The sequence below is a fragment of the Leopardus geoffroyi genome, chromosome B1 (genome assembly GCF_018350155.1).
Source record: "Leopardus geoffroyi isolate Oge1 chromosome B1, O.geoffroyi_Oge1_pat1.0, whole genome shotgun sequence".
NCBI lineage: Eukaryota > Metazoa > Chordata > Mammalia > Carnivora > Felidae > Leopardus > Leopardus geoffroyi.
In genome coordinates this window covers 86,475,037-86,495,593 of record NC_059327.1, presented here as the reverse complement: position 1 = coordinate 86,495,593, position 20,557 = coordinate 86,475,037, and the positions used below count along the sequence as shown (strand labels likewise).

The 20,557-nt window shown below is 43.9% G+C and overlaps 1 protein-coding gene across 1 annotated transcript in view; it reads right to left on the bottom strand.

Moving 5' to 3' along the window:
• Positions 1-1,457: 1,457 nt before the first annotated feature.
• Positions 1,458-20,557, bottom strand: part of SETD7 (SET domain containing 7, histone lysine methyltransferase) — a 50,142-nt gene continuing 31,042 nt past the window's right edge. The window contains exons 6-9 of the mRNA XM_045467236.1: positions 18,791-18,872; positions 14,912-15,029; positions 11,701-11,858; positions 1,458-7,265 (exon numbers count right to left, since the gene is read on the bottom strand). Coding sequence (XP_045323192.1) covers positions 7,085-7,265; positions 11,701-11,858; positions 14,912-15,029; positions 18,791-18,872 — 539 coding nt within the window. The 3' untranslated portion in view covers positions 1,458-7,084. The remainder of the gene's footprint in view (positions 7,266-11,700; positions 11,859-14,911; positions 15,030-18,790; positions 18,873-20,557) is intronic.

The following is a 20,557-nucleotide window of genomic DNA, read 5'->3' as shown; positions in this document are numbered from 1 at the left end:
TTATTGAACCATCCCAAATTAGTCAGATGCTGAGCTGAAATTAAACGTCCACCACAGCAGAAGTGCCTTCTGAATGGCTGCTATCTAATTCTGGATATGGCCACTGAAATAATTTCAAGTCTAATATGAACTAGCAGGCTGAACAGCCTGAAACATTAAAACCTAAAGAAAGATATTTAGTGGAAGGTACATGTGGGGACGATTACTGAGACCAAAAGAATGTGGTCTCGATCTTCCTCACCTTACCTTATTCCACAACCTTTGACTCCACACCAGTTTTAATGCCCCCAAAGTTGCCTGAGCCTTCACTTTTGAGATTTTCGCTTCTTAGACTTACCCCGTTAGCATTTACATTTTAATTTCATACCCCTCTCCTGCACAAGGAGGAAGAATACTAATATTGTGTGTTAGCGGGTGAAACTTCCCCTTAAAGATCCAGCATATGGGGGCGCCTGGGTGGCTCAGTCGGTTAAGCGTCCGACTTCGGCTCAGGTCACGATCTCGCGGTCCGTGAGTTCGAGCCCCGCGTCGGGCTCTGGGCTGATGGCTCAGAGCCTGGAGCCTGCTTCTCATTCTGTGTCTCCCTCTCTCTCTGCCCCTCCCCCGTTCATGCTCTGTCTCTCTCTGTCTCAAAAATAAATAAATGTTAAAAAAAATTAAAAAAAAAAAAAAAGATCCAGCACATGGAAGTGTCTCTATCCAAGTGATGAATCTGATCCAGCATCAGGCTGGATTTAATCATCTTACTTGCTTCGGTCTTCTTCCTAGGAGGTGTGATAAGATCAAAGACTGGGCACCTGAGGGGGATAAGATAAAACAGGAGGTCTCGCCGCCTGCTTCAGTTTAATGCCTAACTGCCCTTCACGTAGGACCACCCAGCTTACTCCAATCCATTGCTTTGGGTCCCTGGGCACAAGGCACAATAGCCAAGTATTACTTTTACCTCCGGTGTCTTTGGCTTTTGTTCCTTGGGAATGTTGGAGGGGCAAGTTTGGGCATGCGAGCTGTGATCTGGGGAGGACTCAGGGGTTGCCGGTTTCCTCAGCTCAAAGCTGTCCTAAGGTCTCCACAATCTACCGCAACATCTCACAAAATTCCCATTATCTTCTTTAAACCATGAGCCGAAGCTTCCCATCCTTCAGGTATTTCCCCTGACCATTTCATTTATATCCAATACCCTTAACCTTTATGTAATCAACTGGACCCTCTTGTGTGATGTTGATAATTCTTCTGGATTCATAGGTACACGTGGAGTCGTGCTAAATCCAAAGCTCCTAACCATTTTATACCCCTCCTCCCCTCTCCTCTAATGCTTTGAAAATGGCAAATGGCTAACCACATTTTAAAATAACTCAAAATGTAAAGGTTGGCTTAGTAATTTCGACATACAATAGACATGTCATAAGAACAATGTTACTGCCTTTCTGCCCCAAATGACAAAGAAAGACACTGACAGATGATTGTATATTTTGTTTAATACTTGCATTGTTTCTATAGCGCAATTATAGCAATCTTTAAATTTACTTTTCATTACAAATATTTGTCAAGTTTTGTTTCAGAAACATTTTTCCTACTCTCTTGCACATGCACCCAGACACACTACAAAAAAACTCATTCATAACACAGTAAGGGCAAACATTATTCATGTAAACATCTTTCATTAATTTCCCATAATTTAAAAAAATCATAGAATCATAGATCTTGAATAAGGCTCATAGATTTAGTTCAAATTCCACAAAAGACCAATCTTTTGTTAACTGTGACGGGGTTAACTTTTGGTTGCGATGAATGCTGAAAGCATACCCCTAGGTTCCAATCCTTAAACATACCTCACAACCTAATAAATGCATTTCAGGATAAAAGGAGAACGTAGAAAACCCAAGAGGAAACCTTTTGAAAGAGGGAGCTCAGACCATGAACCTGATTTCTTCTATGGTAAGCAGACATCACACACCCCTGTGGTTTCCCAATGCAAGGATCGAAGTTAATTATAGGAACCCAAAATATAACCAAGTCACTATGTTAAGATACATTGGCGTGTGTGTACATATTGCTAGTATACACAGTGAAAATTTGTCATGTTTATCATTTCTTTATATCCAGGACCGAAGCAGAGGGAAAACAAACAAACAAACAACCCACTCAAGTTGAATGCCGTTACAAAGGAGTTGTTCTAGTAACGTAAGAGTCAGGAGAGTTGGGAGGTATGTCCCAGAGATGTGATTGGTCTTGATATTAAAACGACTTCTAACAACAGTGTGTAAAGTCACAGACAGAGGAAGCAAGGATTTGCATTATCCGAGGACGTCTCTCTCTGGTTGAAAGTTTGGTGCTTGCGTGCATAGTCTCCCAGAGCTGAGACGGGAAATGGACTGTGCTGAGAAATGGGCCCCTTGCCAGCGGCTCCCTCCTCCTTCCTCCCAGTGAGGCGGAGGCCAGGAGGCAGGGACTGCTGGCAAAACCGTGAAGTTCCACCCTGGGGTCTGAACCCCAACTCCACTGAGGGCAGCCTCCCTGACATGTGTGACTAGGCAGTAAGGGTGGCGGTTGATGGTGGCCAGAAAACCCAGTTCTAAGGTTCCCACGGCCACATCTGGCTTCTGATTCTGCTGCCCTGCAAAGAAATTGTGCTCCGGATAACTGCACCAGTGTCTCTAATGCCTCTAATTCACTCGCGGGCCCTCAAAGGCCTGGAGTGATGTCACTTAAAGGTGGACACACCTCCATGAGCACCTAACTTACACCAGGAAGCGGCAGAGGCACTGGGGAAGCCTACAAGCTCTCTCCACGTCAGATGCAACAACGCAGGGCAGTTGCCATGAGTCAGAGTTATTTGTAGGCTTTTGAGTTTTAAAAATCAAAATTGACCTGCATTGTATCTCAATAGACTCAGGTAATTCTCACCAAAAATTTTGTAATTTGTTTAAATAGCACTGGAATAATTCAACTTCATTTAAATATATTCATTCTACCGTGAAAATATTTCATACAAACATCTATTTACATACAAACACATTAAAATTTGTGAAAAGGGTTTCCACCCCTGTGGTTGTATGGCTTGAAATAGTTTCATTGCTTTGAATATGTCTGCACACATTTGGCAAAATAAAACTATTAAAATTTAGTAGTTTTAAAATAAAAAAGTGACAACAAGGCTCCAAATTCCTGAAGGGAAAGATCAAAGAAAACACAATCTATCAAGGTACCTCAAGTAGATGTAAATTTAATATATTTTGTGAACCTTTGATCTGTGGCAAATAAACATTACAACTATCAGTCTTGCAACGTAGTTTTGCTTGTTTTTCTAAAAAAAAAAAAAAAAAAAAAGATGTCTGGATTCTAAATCACTACTCTTAAGACAGAAACTTGAGGCAACTGTTTTAAAACAAGGCAAAACAGAAAACTATACTTTCTTGGAAGATCTTAAATGCACTTTGTAGTGAGTGATTTAAAATTTTATATATTAAAGGAAAGTTTCTATAAAGTGCCACATACTGTCTCACTGAGAAGGCAACCCTTGAATTCACTGTTTACAGTTACTGCCACTGTTTAATAGTTACAATTAAATGTTGTAAATGGTTACACTTTTGCTTCCACGTTGGCCTCTCCAGGTTGTTGGTGATAAGGAAATAGTTTTTCAAGTGTGAAGAACCCGCGGAAGGCAAATACATTTAACTACAGCCCCGGACAGGTTCAAAGAGGTCTTGAAAAACGAACTTCCTTCTTTGTTTCTCAGGTAGACCAGGGATGAAGCAGGTTAAAATAAGAATAGGTACTACGAAACTCAAGCCCTCCCTGCCTGTTGCCTCTTAATGTCATCGTTCCTTTGTGTCGGAAACTCAGTCCTTACCGTTGTCTTGTTAGTCCGTTCAAATGTCCATGTGGGACATACTCCTACAGATTAGTTCCTATTCCTAACTCTAACACAAGATAATATTTTGTCCTAGAAAAGCTGCTAAGGAAAGATCTAGTCATGCAGGAGTTGGACTGAGACGGCTCTGAGTGAATCTCCTCCAGACGTACCCTCACGGGTGCCAGCGTGTTTTGGGAGAGCACAAAGTTATTTCTTTATTCCCCACCACATGGAATCTTCCACAATTCTGCTGTGGTCATGATTCGACCAAAACTACCAGATTTGGCTGCTTCCTGACATGTTTCCTTCCACCGTGGATGTAAAGATTCAGGAGAGAAATACATCCCGAGGCTTTCCCTGTCACACTTCGGCTCGAATAAGGAACAAACACGTTCCTTTCTCACCCATTAATTCCTTATGGTACCTCAAACCACCACGACTTCTTTACCTACCTACAGAACACAGTGAACCTCAACCCCCCTCTGATTCCAGTCCATGACAAAGCCTTCCATTTGGGAGTGGGGTTTGGGGGGGCGGGTTGTGGGAGAGCAGGAGCGACAAAGCCAGGCAGAGACCCAGAGTAAATGGCCAGAGGTACGCACGGAGGGCTTCGCAAGAAAGGAGAGACGCTCAAAACAGGGAGGGAGAGGATGGAAAAGAGCTAGAGATCAGCTGGACACGGACAGCAAAGCTTCCTACAGGCAAGAGAGGAAGTGGAAAGAGATGGGACTGGAGAACAGGAGAAAGAGCCAGAAGGCACAAGAAGAGAGGAGGGAGAAAGAGCGAGAGCGAGAGAGAGAGAGAGAGAGAGAGAGAGAGGCTTGGGTGTACTTACTGTTTCCCCCGATTTGTCTGACGGTCACAGACACACTGCTGGGTTTTAAACTGAGGGTTGTCATTACATATCTAATTTGAAAAATGGGTTAGCTGGTACTCCTTACAACTCTTCAATGCCTTATATCAAAGGAAAGAAAGGAAGAAAAAAAGATTCCATTTGAGTGGGGTAGTTCCAATAACCCATCAGGTCAGAGATTACACCCCCACTGCAGCCTCAGCAAGAATGACATTGTCCCCGGGAATGACGTCATTCGAGGCACAGCTGTGTTGGAAGTGTGACCGGCTCCATCCTGACCTCGCTCGCTGACCTGGCTCTACAGCTCAACTGGCCGAGGGCCAAGTAGAGCCATCTTTCTCCTGAAGACAGTCACTGACTTTGGGACGCATTTGAATTAAAGCACCCGTCAGAATACAAGTCCCGAGACTGTCCCTCTGTCGCTGTCTACAGAATGGTCTCTTTCTACAGAGAAGAAGCTATCCTATCCTGCTGCGTTTTCATCTAAAAACCCTATTGGTTCCTTTTGCGGGAGATCTTTCTGGCAGCCCTGACGACTTCTCACATGTGAACACTCAGCTCATCCTCCCTGAAACCACCGCCACCTGGATGCACGCCTTGCACTGGCCACGTGCCCTGGCACTGCTGGGGGGGGGGGCGGGGAGCTCCAGGATGCTGGGCCCTGCAAAGGAGGGAGGGGCCCCTTCTGTCACTGTTTGAGGGCTGAATCCTGTGTCCAGGGGCCGCCTGAACTGAAAGTTGTGAACAGCGCTGGATGGAGCACTTTTGCTAACTTCTTCCTAAGAACAACGTGCACCTGACAAGAAGGAGCAAATTCTGTCCTGTTTCTTTACTCCTCTCACTGCTACCAAGCAATCCGTGCTCAGCCAGAGCTCCCCCAGTGGCTTGGAAGGCTTTCGCTCTCAAGACCAAACCGGCTCAGGTGACAGGTGCCACCACCAGCAGCTGCATTTCAGAACCACCACTGCTCTCCAGAACTTTCCAGCTGCCTTGTGGAGGCATCTGAACAAGACATGGCTAGGGCACGTGGTGAGGGCGCTGGCAAAAGCCCAGAACTCTCAGAATTCATTCAGAGCGATCCCAGATACGTTACATACCTAACTAGCTAAACTAAAAAAACAGGGGTTTTCTCCTTATTTCTGCACTTGTGGTTACACATGGCTCGCAAAATCGCTGAAATGCTACTGATATCATTGCTTTTAAACTATACAGGTATTACTCTTAATTCACAATGCTTTGAAGCAGGTAAGTGCTTTGAAGTTACAATAATGAAGAGTTTTAGTATTAAGATTTAGATTTGTACCTAGTGATCAGTATGTCTCTCTTAACAGTAGCAATTAAAAAAAAAATCAACTTTTGAATTCTGTGTTAGAATTCTAGTTTGTTATTTGACTTTTGAATTCAATGCACTGTGCCACAAGCCAGACTGCTCTATGTTATGTACATTTAAAGTGTACCCGAGGAGAAGAAATTACTAGTACTATTAAAGATATTGCAAAATTGCCATAGTTACTGCTTAGAAGTACTAATTTCCCTCTCTCCTTTCTTAAAGTATATATTACAACTCTTCCATAACTTAACGCAAACAACATAAACTCATCTCTTCTCACATCTTAAAGCAAAGATATCTTTGTTTACATGCGAGAATAATAATTCTATAATAATACCCTGGCCCTATGAGCCAGTTCTTTATATTAGGACATAATAATGAAACAATGATATAGAAAGAGCCAGAGAGACCTACACACTGGCACGGACACGAAATCCATTTGGAAGTTTTCTCTTATAAAAGATATAGCTAAGATAGAGAATGAGACTGAGGGGTGAAATGACTCAAAAAGTGGGGTTCTGTTCGCTAGGAAAAAAAAAAAACAAAGCCATTCTATTGCAAGATACAGATCAAAGGTTAAAAGGCAAATTATACTACATTTAGAGAATAAAAATGTAGTAATTCTCTACCCTCCATACGGCACATACACCAAGTGTGAAAACACACCTGGTGTTGGCCGTAGGAAAAAACATCATGGAAAAACCACTGGCTAAAAATGACTGAAAAGCCCCCTTTCCCTTTTTCAGTCTAATCATTTGGCATCTCTGAGTGTGGTACAGATTTAGACTTGAACCACCCAAGAACATCATGCTGTGTCAAGTGTTCGACGATACCTCTCAGTAGGACGTTGTTGCAAGGCTAGCTAATTTTAAATCTGGTATGAGTAATACAGTCAAGCCTAGTTAGTATGCGAGAAAGTCGTTGCTAACGCAGCGTGAGAGGATGTGATGTCACAGCATGAGCAGTCCCTGGTTGTCCCGTTGTCGGAAAACGTAGTGCATAGATCCAAGTTTCTATTCCAGGTCTCTGAAGCCCAGGGCTGAGCCTTTCACTTCTGCTGGGTGGCCTGGAAGGCCTTTAGCTCCACCTGGTACCACTCAGGGGCTTCAGGCCCACTCTTCCCCGGGGGACTGTGGTCATAGCCGTAGGCAACGGTGAGTTCCTCATCAGCCTCCACAGCTCGGAGTGTGCGGATGCATTTGATGGGCCCAAAGCGGGGGTGGACAAACCTAGACACCAAGATGCACACAGTCATTCCTGGGCCAGACCAGGAGGTTAGAAGCAAAGCCTGGGTGCGGGTGGGGGTGGGGGTAGGAATCCCCCACGAGCTCTTCCCCGGGTACCACTGGTAGGTCCTCAAGTGTGGCCCACGGATCGGCCAGCATCAGCTTCTCACCTGCGAGCAGCTAGACGTGGAGAATCTCAGCCCCGCCCAGACCTGATCTGGAATCTGCATGTTAACAACAGCTCCAAGTGATTCCTGTGCACGCTCAAGTTTAAAAATCTCTGTTCTATCTTCCTTTTTGAGCATATATGGCACTCTGTATTTATAAACCAACAATCATGGTCAACCACAAAAATCTGTCCTTAATGAGAAACTGGATCCAGAGCAGCCGGTCGGCATTTCGGCTCATGTGGCCCGTAGCAGGCGATGAGCCGGCTGTACCTTGTGGGCAAGGCTTTACCAGGGTGCTTTGGGAGCTGTAAGGAAGAGCCCTCCGGACTTTTAAAAGCAAAAAACTCTGTATTCCACCTATACAGACAGAAGAAATGTTGTTTTCTAGCATAAAAGTAGTTGAAGATTTCTTTCCAAGAGGGAAGCCTAGACCTCTCTGCCAACCTGCCTTTTAAATATTTCCCTGTGAAGCATCTTGTGAAGGGAGCAGCTGCGGGTGTCTCAGAACCTGAGGCAGGGCTAACGCTATGGCTACGTTCCTCTACCAAAGGCTCCCAACCCGGTTCACTCCCATAACACCTGCGGGAGAATAGGAGATAAGTCAGTAACAGACTTAGCTCACCTAACGGCTTCCAAAACCCCAAATGGATATATACATATATGTAAGGCATGGCCAAAAAGAAATTTGCTTTATTTCTATATGTATTGGTCAAATAAATCTCATTCGTTTATAGTCACATTGTGAGCAAAGGACATTGAGACGCCAAAGGAGAAGTTTCCAGACCCTAAGTTAGATTGGCACATGCACCATGATAGGAAGTACTTGGCTAGTTCCCTCTATTGGTGGTGAGGAAAGGAGTGTGTCCGTGGTTTAGGGACATCTTTTACGTGGTGGACAAAGGAACAACCTCACCCTCACTCCCAGGGGTCTCTATGTTCACCCCACATGGGTGTCATCTTTCCTGGAAAGCACTCTTGACTCAGGGTCAGAAGACTCTGGTATGAGTCCTGGTTCGACATGTTATTACTGCCCCCTCTCAGAGAGCTTACTTCCGTATCTCTGAATCTCACTTTCCTTACCTGCAAATTCATGGTAATACTAGTAATCCTAATCCTATAAGAGTTGTCATTGTGACAAAATAGGATCACATATATAAAACATCTCACACAATACTTGGCACAGAGGACTCAGCTACTCTAAGTGACTACATGTGCGTTGTGTGTGAGCATGTGCACACGCACAGAATTCTCACACTGTGCCCCATCACAGACATCCATCCCTGCCCCGGGAACTCAGGAATTCCTTATGAAAATCACAACTCTTTGTCTCTAAATTAAAACATTTCATGAAAAAAATAATACCCCTGGGGTGCCTGGGTGGCTCAGTCGGTTAAGCGTCCGATTTTGGCTCAGGTCATGATCTCGGGGTTTGTGAGTTCGAGCCCCACGTCAGGCTCTGTGCTGACAGCTCAGAGCCTGGAGCCTGCTTCGGGTTCTGTGTCACCCTCTCTCTCTGACCCTCCCCCGTTCATGCTCTGTCTCTCTCTGTCTCAAAAATAAATAAAGGTTAAAAAATTAAAAAAATAATAATACCCCTGAAATGGAGCTCAAGCTAATCTTCTTGTGCACTGAAAAAGTCTGGGAGAAGCCTAAGACTTCTGTTACAACCCTCTTCTATTTTCATTTTCCTACGTGTTACTGTTATTTTCAAAGAGTAGAAAATGGACACCCTGAAAAAAACTCAATTTCAGGTGCTGATTCTCCAAGGCAAGCACTAAGGCACAACAATTAAGGACACTTAGCCACTTGGACTAAGAGGTCCGAGTTTCCTGTCCATGAGTGAGAGGACAGTAACGGAAGTTGCCCCACAGAGGTACTGGGAGGACTAAATGAGGTAATTCAGGAGAAGCTGTTTGCACAGCACCAGCCTAAAGTGCTCAGAAAACGCCAGCAGCACGATTACTGGTCAAAGCAAACCTCTGCACCGAGTGATTTGGCCCCTTGGTGACATGTTACCTATATTTACAACTAGGAAAGTAGTCCATTTGGCATTTTGTATCAGACTACAGCTTATGGGGATATTGTTTTGTTTATGTCAAAGTGTGCATAATAATACCAACGATTTTACAGACAAATGAATGCCATGAATTGGTATCTGAATTTTTTTTTAGTGTTTATTTTTGAGAGACAGAGAGAGAGAGAGAGAGAGAGAGAGAGAGTGAGGGAGGGAGGGACAGAAAGAGAAACACAGAATCTGAAGCAGACTCCAGGCTCTGACCTGTCAGCACACAGCCCAACGCGGGGCTTGAACTCTCGAAGGGTGAGATTGTGACCTGAACTGAAGTCAGAAGCTTAACCAACTGAGCTACCCAGGTGCCCCATGTCTCTGAATTTTATATGATGATATATTATTATTCAGGTAGTCTTCCCATTACCCCAAACAACTAGTATTTCACATTGGACTCAAAGAAAATAACCCTGAAGAGTACAGGGACTTGATTCTGCACAAATGGTTCCCTCCCTTGTGTCCTGTGCTCTCTTCCTTTTGGGGAGAAAAATCATGTCCTTGCAATGAAATCACAGAAGTAATTTGTTTTGAAAGAGCAGTCTAAGTAGCATTTATTATCGCTAGTTACCACTGCTTTAAAAGATTGTTGGTAAGCTGTGTGCAGCTTGGAACGATGCTTTGCCCTAACTCACATTGGCCACGAAAGCCTTGGAGTTAATAACAGTGTCCGTTTCATTTTACATGACACATGTCCTTTGCCATTTCTACCTGCCCTTTAAACAGCAGTTGTAGCTTCAGTACTTGTTTCTGGGTGCCAAGGGGAGCAAGTCCCTGCCAGAACAATTTTCAAGCCATCTCAGGGATGCAAGGAGGGACATTCAAATCCTGGCAATTTTCCCACAGATTAAATGCACAGGATCTAATCCTGCTTCTGTTAACAAGCAATACACTGAGGGACTGCAGGCTCTAACTGAGCAGAAAAGGTTGCACGCAGCTGCCTGGCCCCCAGGAGGATCTGGCATTCTCCAACTGAGCTAAGGAGATCAATGATGATGGTACAAGGAATCCCAACTATACCCTTCAAGGAATAGTCAGAGATGCTTCACTTTGGGAGGAGGACATTCAAGGGGTATATGAAAACTTCTAAAATATTTGTAGGGCTGCTATGGGGAAGAGAGACTGGCACAGTGCACGAGAAAGGGAAATGATTAGGGCCAAGGGCTGGCTGTTCCAGGAAACCCACTTAGTATCCACGGAAACACCATTCGAATCATCAGAGCCCAAAAGCTAGTTTCATAAAATCTTCAGTTTGTCCAGAGAGCTGCCCTCAAGGGCGGCTCCCCGTCGATGGAGGTTTACAAGAAAAGGTTCCACGAGCAGGTGGAAGTGGAGGCTCAAACTCTGAGAGGTAGGATTATTTGGCTTTTTGAAATAAGAGCTTTGTTGAGATGCAATTTATATACCTCATAATTCACCCATTTGAGGTAATACAGTTCAGTGGGTTTCAGTCGTGCAACCATCACCACTGTCTAATTTTAGTTCCTTGCACCACCCTCAAGAGAGACCCCATGCTCATGCGCCATTAACCTCATTTCCCTCCACTCCCCCCGGCCCTGGGCAACCACTGATCTATATTCTGTCTCCATGAATTCTGCTGTGGTGGACAATTCATACCAATGGAATCATACACTATGGGCCTTATGTGACTAGCTTCTTGCACTTAGCATGATGTTTTCAAGGCTCATCCACATTGTAGCATGTGACAGTATTTCTTTCCTCTGTATTGTCAAATAATGCGGACTCTGATTTCAGGGGTCTTTTCCAACACCGAGACCTTGTGCCCTAAGCTTTAGCGTTTTATTTTCCTCCTTCCTTTCACACACCTAAAAGAGTTCACTAATCTCCACTGTGCAGAACAATTTTAATTTTTCTAGTATTTCAAGTATAACACCACCCTTACTTTTCCAGAATGAGACAACGGAAGGACAAAAAAGCATCAACAAAACAGCGCACACAAAGTATAGTATTTCTGTAGCATTTCTACCCTTCCAAGCACTTTTCCATTTCTTGGCCTACTAAGGCCAGAGGAGGAGCTAGTTAGATTCTGAGTTTCAGGTCATAACTGTGAGGGTCCTGGGAGGGTACTTGGAGGGAGCGGCCTTCCGTGGGGCAGGATGACACCTGTTACATGCCCTCCTCAGTCTCAGGGCCCTGGCGGATAGGACCTAGATCTGCCCTGGCAGCTCGGTGTCATACTCACATGTCGTAGATGCAGTTTGGAGTGAAGGAGTGATTTGCCTTGTGTCCCAAGGAGGCACAGTACTTGGATACATGGTTGTAGGGCTCAGGCACATCAATGACCGTCTCTTCATCGAGGGAGAGGGTGTTCCCATTAAGGGCCCAGTCCCTGCTGTCAACCTGTAGAAAACAAGAAAGCAAACATTAGAGATAGCCATTCTCCCTAAATCTCAAAGAACATCAGCAATATTAACTCATTTATCCTTATGTTTCATGGTTTGAGTGTTATATACGTGAAAAGAACCTAAGGCATCTGTCTGCACACTGATGGTGCAAAAGCCATTTATGGGCAGCACCAGGCAGCTCAACTTACACTGTATTAATTTTTCTTTATCTTCTATGAAAAAAAGGATTTGAAGTCCCTTAAAAGACACACAAAAATATAACCAGATGTCCCTAGGTTGTTTATTTCTTCACTGCAGGCTAAGACCTGTTACTTCAAAAGCCTTCCAGCACCAAACTCAAATTTTTACACATCTAATTGTTTTTTTTTTGTTGTTTATTTATTTTTGAAAGAGAGAGAGAGAGACAGACAGAGCGTGAGTGGGGGTGGGGGGCAGAGAGAGAGGGAGAGACAGAATCTGAAGCAGGCTCCAGGCTCTGAGCTGGCAGCACAGAGGCTGATGCGGGGCTCGAACTCACAGACTGAGAGATCATGACCTGAGCCGAAGTCGGACACTCAACAGACTGAGGTACCCAGGAGCCCCATTACACATTCAATTGTTTTTTAAAGGGCCCAAACAAAGCAGAGTTTTAGCTATTCAGGGCCTGCTTTCCTGGGGACACCTGACCCCACATCTGCCAGCAGTAGATTAGATCATTCCAGCGCCATAAAGCCCCCAGACGGCCTCTGTCCTTTGGAGGTCTCTGGCCCAGAGACCCCTCACCGTACCCCAGGTCACCTAGACACATAAGACCCCTCTCTTCCCCTCTCTTTCCTGGGAGTTCCCTGCCTTCCTCCTGCTCGGTTTGTGGCCTTCGTGCACAAGCTTCTGGACCGTTTCATGCTGGGAGCACATCCCGTCTCTTGCCGCCCTAAGCACTGCCCAGTGTCAAGAAAACCTGTGTGCTACTGCCTCCTGTGGTCTTATCTGTTTCTCTGATCAACCTCCAAATCCCTTGGACCCCTACTGTGAAGATGAGGCAAAAGAAAAACAAAAGTAAGAACATCAAGTGGAACCAGAACTTGAGAATGCAAAACTGTGTTTCAGGAGAGTCCTTCACCTTTGTTACAAGCGGGTGACCAGTATGACCAGCAGAGTCCCCAGCTACCAGTGTGCTTTCTTACCTACATTAGGGCTCATTCACTGATAGGCTTCCCTTCTCCAAGCCACTTCCCCACCCCAAGCCACAGCCCAGGATCTGGTGATGCCAGCCGAACAGTTTTTTGAGAGTAAATAGGATCACTTTTTTTTTTTAAGTTTATTTATTTATTTTTGAGGTGGGGGGGAGGGGCAGAGAGAGAGAGAGAGAGAGAGAAAGAACCCCAAGCAGGCTCTGCACTGTCAGCATGGAGCCCAGTGCAGATCTTGATCTCATGAACCGTAAGATTGTGACTGGAGCCGAAATCAAAGAGTCGGATGCTTCCCCGACTGAGCCACACAGGTGCCCCTAGGATCACATTTTTATATAGAACTATTGACTCTCAGAGGTGTACTGTCTCTTCTGCCCCTAAATTACAATTGGGCTATTATTTGTACCTGATATTTACTCAACAACTATTTACTGAGTGCCTACCATATGCCAGGCAATGTCCAAGTGCAGGGAATATAGCAGTGATGAACGTGAAAAAAATCTTCACGGGTCTTAATATTCCAGCCCTGTCATGTGATACTGAGATACCATCTACTTTAGGTTGCTGTCAGTTGTGTATTTTTCTTATCTCCCCAATAGAATCTAAATTTCATGAAGGAGGGTGCCCATCCATTTATACAGTACAGCACAGTGAGTTTCTCCTGGAGCCAGATTCTGCTGTTTGAAATCCTGCTTGAACTCTGACGGTTACTGTATTTGTGACCTTGGGCAAATGGCTTACCCTCTCTGGGCTTCAGTTTTGTTACCTGTTATCTAATGTTAGAATAAATAAATAGCGTGTCAATATCGTGAGCCACCTTTCATATGCTGAATTTCCTGGATCGTCAGACACAGAAGTCTGGCTATGACCAGGGGATACCGCGTGCCCGACCACGGCTCAGTTTGAGTGCAAAGCCATCCTTGTCGGTACGACGGCTTTGAAAGTGCAAACACTTGAGGATTTCATGGCATTTCCCCCATAGCAGTCCACGGCAGGAAGTAAAAAAGTGAAGACACGAATGAGCAATAGAACCAGCAAGCCCAAGTCCTACACGCTTAATGCAAGTGAGACCAGATGGAGACAACAAGCCAGGCTAAAGGATCGACTTTCTGCCCTTAGGCAGACATGTAAGGAAGTTCATTGTGAAGCGAAGAAACAGAAGCAAAAACACACATGAATTCTGGAAAATATATTAAAGGCAAGAGGTGATTATTCTTTAACTTTTTGTTTTCGTTTTTTTTTGTTTGTTTGTTTTTGTTTTCTTTTTGGGTTTTTTTTTTTTTTTTTTTTTTTTTTGGCAGTAGAACACTTCCTGGCTGGATGCAGGCTACTGTGTGACTTTTGCACAAACAGGAGGGGGCCTGCCTATACAGTGCCCTGTGCAAGATCATAATAATTACTAACAGAGTCCAGTTGGATCTCAATTTTTCAGATACTGGGTGTAGCACAGTGCAAAGCAATTGCTGTCTCATTCACGGCAATAACCCACTTTTGATTAAATAGCTGTGAAACTTAAAAGAGACCCCAGAGAGATCCCCTGTCCCTCCCGCCATGTGAGGCTGCGATGACAAGAGGGCTATTCATGAACCAGGAAGTGGACCAACCAGACACCAAATCTGTCAATACGTTGACCTTGGACTTCCAGCCTCCAGAACTGTGAGAAATAAATTTTTGTTGTTTATAGGCCATGCTGTGAATGGTATTTTTGCTACAGCAGTCCAAAGACTGCTATGAGACAGGATACCCCACCAGTTTTACCAAAAAAGACTGTTCTTTCATATTTCTAGGGAATACTAAAGGGGCTAACAGGAAAATTAAGAGTGTTTGAAACAAAGCCCTTTAGCCAATCAAGCTGATTCTCTGCTTCTACCCCACTCACCTCTTGGTGTGTAATTCGAACTCCATTATAAAAAGACATAACAGTATTAGGTCCCACTGCTACCTTGGAAAACAGTCCTTCTCCAGCACTGGAAATGAGAGATTCAGCAACATAAACCCTAAATAGGAAAAACAGTCAAATGATGGTTCTTTCAGTTTGATATGTTACTTTTTATATCAACCATCAACATAGTATGGCTACTGAACCCAAAACATCAGTTCATAGTAATCCAGTGAGGAAAGAAGGAAGGAAGGGAGGAAGGAAGGAAGGAAGGAAGGAAGGAAGGAAGGAAGGAAGGAAAGTTAAGCCCTAACATTTGGCATTAGAAATTGAGGAACTGCTACTTACGTACCTTTTAAGAGTGATGTCTAGGGGGTGCCTTGGTGGTTCAGTCAGTTAAGCATCTGACTCTTGGTTTCAGCTTATGTCATGATCTCACAGTTCGAGGGCTCAAGCCCCACATAGAGCTCTGTGCTGACAGTGTAGTGCCTGTTTGGGATTCTGTCTCTTTGCCCCTCCCTGCTCATGCACTCTCTCTCTCTCAAAATAAATAAATAAAACTTAAAAAAAAAAAAAGAGTGTTGTTTAAAATACGCTCTCAAATATGGGGAATATTATATATAGTTGACCCATGGGTGTAAACTATGCAGGTCCATTTATATGTGGAATTTTTTTTAATGTTTTTATTTATTTTTGAGACAGAGAGAGACAGAGCACGAACAGGGGAGGGGCAGAGTGAGAGGGAGACACAGAATCCAAAGCAGGCTCCAGGCTCTGAGCTGTCAGCACAGGGCCTGATGCAGGGCTAGAACTCATGAACCGTGAGATCATGACCTGAGCCAAAGTCAGATGCTTAACTGACTGAGCCACCCAGGTGCCCCTATATGTGGGATTTTTACAGTACAGTACCACAAATGTCTTTTCTCTTCCTCATGACTTTTTCTTTTCTTTTCTTTTCTTTTTTAAGGTTTTATTTTTAAGTAATTTCTCCACCCAACATGGGGTTCAAACTCACAACCTTGAGATCAAGAGTTGCACGCTCTACCAACTGAGCCAGCCAGGAGCGCCCCTTTATGACTTTCTTAATAACATTTTCTTTCTTTCTTTCTTTCTTTCTTTCATGTATTTATTTTTGGGAGAGAGAAAGAGAGAGACAAAGACAGAGTATGAGCAGGGGAGGGGCAGAGAGAGGAGACACAGAATCTGAAGCAGGCTGCAGGCTCTGAGCTGTCAGCACAGAGCCTGATGCGGGGCTCGAACCATGAGCTGAGATCATGACCTGAGCTGAACTTGGTCACGTAACTGACTGAGCCACCCAGGCACCCCCTTCATAACATTTTGTTTTCTCTAGCTTACTAGAGAAATACTAAGTAAGTAAATAGTAAGAAATACTAATATTTATTAAGAATACAGTATATAATACATATAATATACAAAGTATGTGTTAATCAACTGTTTATGTTATTGGTAAGGCTTCCTATCAACAGTAGGCTATTAGTAGTGAAGTTTTTGGGGAATCAAAAATTATATGTGGATTTTCAGCTGTGTGCAGTGGGGGAGAGGGGAGGTGCCCCAACCCCTGTGTTGTTCAAGGCTTCACTGTATTCATAAAGCAACTCAACATTTGATAAGAGGTTTTTTTTAAAAAGAAATTATGTTTTTAGTTAATGAGTGTTTTCACTGTCTTCCTGGACAAGTAAACATTTCCAAAGTAATTCAAGCTATGCCCATTTGTCAGGGCTAAATAGGAAGGAAAGGCTGTTTTAATTAAGCCCCAAGATGAATCTTTCACTTGAAACACTGACAGTTAGTAAAACATATTCAATATGCACTTCCCAACAAAAGGGTTTATAACATGTCCACTAACTATGGCCCAAGGGTCAAATCTGGCAGCTGCCCACTCTTGGAAATACAGTTTTATGGAACGTGGCCACGCCTATTTGCTGTCTCTTGTTGCTTTAGCGTTACAAAGGCAGAACTGAGTAGTTGCAGTAGGGACCCAGAAAGCTTAAATATTTACAATATAGCTCTTTACAGAAAAAAGTTTGCCAATCCCTGGTTTACAGGAAAACAGCACTCACTCATCATTACTGAACTGGATTGAATAAGAGAGTGCATGCCCCATGAACAACTAACATTCCAGTTCTTTGGGTGCTGTGATCTAATGACTCTGGTGAAAATGCTCATCTTGGGGCGCCTGGGTGGCGCAGTCGGTTAGGCGTCCGACTTCAGCCAGGTCACGATCTCGCGGTCCGTGAGTTCGAGCCCCGCGTCGGGCTCTGGGCTGATGGCTCAGAGCCTGGAGCCTGTTTCAGATTCTGTGTCTCCCTCTCTCTCTGCCCCTCCCCCGTTCATGCTCTGTCTCTCTCTGTCCCAAAAATAAATAAACGTTGAAAAAAAAAAAATGCTCATCTTTAATTTTTGTTCCATGGGTCTTACGCTTATTTTATGGACTAGAGGACTAAATTATTGCTTCCAACTTTACTCCTTCCCTGTGGTAGAATTATACATCCTGCTACTTTGCCATGTGACTTTGTGGTGCCTCCTTCACGGTGGGTGGACCATGCACCCCTGCTGGGACCATGCTGGGCTTGGCCGTATGCTCTACTTTCTACTGGAACATGGGCAGGAGGACTGCATGCCAGGGCCCAGGTGTTAAGAGGATGGCAAATTTCTGTCAGCCTTCTGCGATTTCCATTCATCTCCACCAGAAGAAGATGCCTCAGGAGGACACTGCTCCTTCAGCCTGCATCTTGGAATACAGACATGTGAAACCGATCTGAACCCAACTTGAAATCTGAAGTCCAGCCTCATCCAGCTGAGCCAAGTTGAGCCTGGTCAAAAGTGGCTGAACCTCAGCTAACCTACAGAATCATGAGTGTAACATAACATTTCTGCATTCATAAACCACTGTTAGGTTTTGAGGGTATCATTATACAGCATCATCACAACGAAAGTAACAAAAAAGATGTATACATATGATTATCGCGCTATTGTGTTTCCGGTAGGCAAGAGACAAGAGACCAAACCCTTCCCTTTGTAAATGGACCACAGCTTTGTATCAAGAAAGAGGCCTTTCATTCATTGTGACATTGTGGTGGGAGCCCTGTCAGTTAAACCAAGGAAGTGGCCCATTTTTCAGATGGGACCAGAACAAAAAGTGAATGGGAGTCATGCTTTGTAAGCCAGGCTAACAAAAGAGTGAGGCAAAGAGAAGGCCAACTGCAGATGGCACTCATACTCAGGAGCAGGCCAGCTGCCAGGGGACAAGCATCTCGGGGAGAGTACCAGAGCAAGTCATACCAAGAACTGAGCACTGGAGTTTAGAGAAGATGAAATGGAATGGGACTTGACACTTGGGGAATGAGCTTATAGAATCGGAAGCTTGTCATTTATAAGCTGGAATGTCTTTATGCTTCTTATATTGTCTTTCTTTCATGCCTGTTCTCCCTTAGTGAATAAAGAAATTGTCTTGTGTTCCAGATCCCCTCAGCTATGCTAAGTAAAGGAGGCATTCTGGTTCCTGCCTTGGCTAGACAGAACTTTAAAGAAGGTGAAACGCTCTAGAGGACGGCATGTGGCTTTCATTGCACCAGGGCCCTCAAAAAGGGGACAACTGGGTAGGGCATAGCTGGCTGCCTAGCCCGACAGCTGTCTATATGTCGAAGTTTCATTCTGGGACTGACACATGGCTGTTCTGTGCTTTATGGGTGGAGAAACTCTCTCACAGGGACAGAGTCTATATGAGCATAAAAACACTCTTCATCACAATATATGAACTTTTTTTCAGACAGCCACATAGAAGGATTAGTTCCCACCACTAGGGCTATTTAACCTCCTATAAACAGGGCTATTAAAACCACAAGGAAAAAAAATTACCTCTCTGATTCATATGGATCTGGAAGAAGAGCATTGGTAGAAATGCAAGATGAAGTCGATTTATCAAAGTGGTACACCGAACCTGAAAAGCAAACGAAAATCTCAATCCAGGGATTACAGAGTTAGAGAAGAACTTTTACAGCGTCTCTCTGTATTCATGGGACAGAATGAGTTAAATAATGAAAAGTGTTACTCAAGTTATAGCACCTGGTGGAGAGGATGTGGAGACACGGGAACCCTCTTGCACTGTTGGTGGGAATGCAAACCGGTGCAGCCGCTCTGGAAAACAGTGTGGAGGTTCCTCAAAAAATTAAAAATAGACCTACCCTATGACCCAGCAATAGCACTGCTAGGAATTTACCCAAGGGATACAGGAGTGCTGATGCATAGGGGCACTTGTACCCCAATGTTTACAGCAGCACTCTCAACAATAGCCAAATTATGGAAAGAGCCTAAATGTCCACCAACTGACAAACAGATAAAGATGTGGTTTATGTATACAATGGAATACTACTTGGCAATGAGAAAGAATGAAATCTGGCCATTTGTAGCAACGTGGATGGAACTGGAGGGTATTATGCTAAGTGAGATAAGTCAGGCAGAGAAAGACAGATACCCTATGTTTTCACTCATATGTGGATCCTGAGAAACTTAACAGAAGACCGGGGGGAGGGGAAGGGGGAAAAAAGTTACAGAAAAGGAGGCAAACCATAAGAGACTCTTAAATACTGAGAACAAACTGAGGGTTGATGGGGGTTGGGGGAGAGGGGAAAGTGGGTGATGGGCACGGAGGAGGGCACTGGGTGCTGTATGGAAGCCAATTTGATGATAAATTATATACATATATATATATATATATATATATATATATACACGTGTATATATATATATACACACACACATATATATGTATATGTGTGTGTGTGTGTGTGTGTGTGTGTGTGTGTGTGTGTGTATGTGTATATAAAAGTCATAGTACCCGGAATAAATTCTTCAATATAATTTAAAAAAAATTTTTAAGTTTATTTATTTTGAGAGAGCGAGAGAGCGAGCAAGCAGGGGAGGGGCACAGAAAGAGGGAGAGACAGAATCCCAAGCAGGCTCCATACCGTCACCACAGAGCCCGACAGGGGGCTCAAACCCCCAAATTGTGAGATCATGACCTGAGCTGAAGTTGAATACTTAACCAACTGAGTCACCCAGGCGCCCCAAAATTCTCCAATATAAATGAATGGTTTTTAGATTTGCTTTTGAGTTGCATTTTTAGGTCTTAATGAACAGCCATTGTATGTATTTCTTAAAATCCCATTTTTGCTTTTGAATTGTCTTTATTCAAATGGTTTAAAAAATGCTTGTGCAATTAAAATTTTTAATCAAGAAAATGCTTTGTCATGAAATTCTGAGATCTCTCTGGGCAGATCAGGTTGAGTGATGGTTTTAAAATTTTCTCGTGGTTTTCTTCCCAGTAGACACAGTCTGTAGACTCCAACCACCCAGCCCTGGCAATTGTCTCCTTCACTAAAAATAAACATTCAGCCTCACCAGAATTAAGAACAGAACTGCTTTTGATAAAGCAAAAACACAGTCATCTTATTTCTATTAAGGTTGTTCAGAAGCAAGTCAGTAATTTATTCCAGAAACTAAGGTACACAACTGTCCTAGATTTAACACTGGCTCTCCGCAAAGGACCAGCCTCAGAGAGCCTTCCCAGAGCACACTGAAAACATCCGAGACTCTACTGTACAGTAAGTAAAGAAGCACATTTCA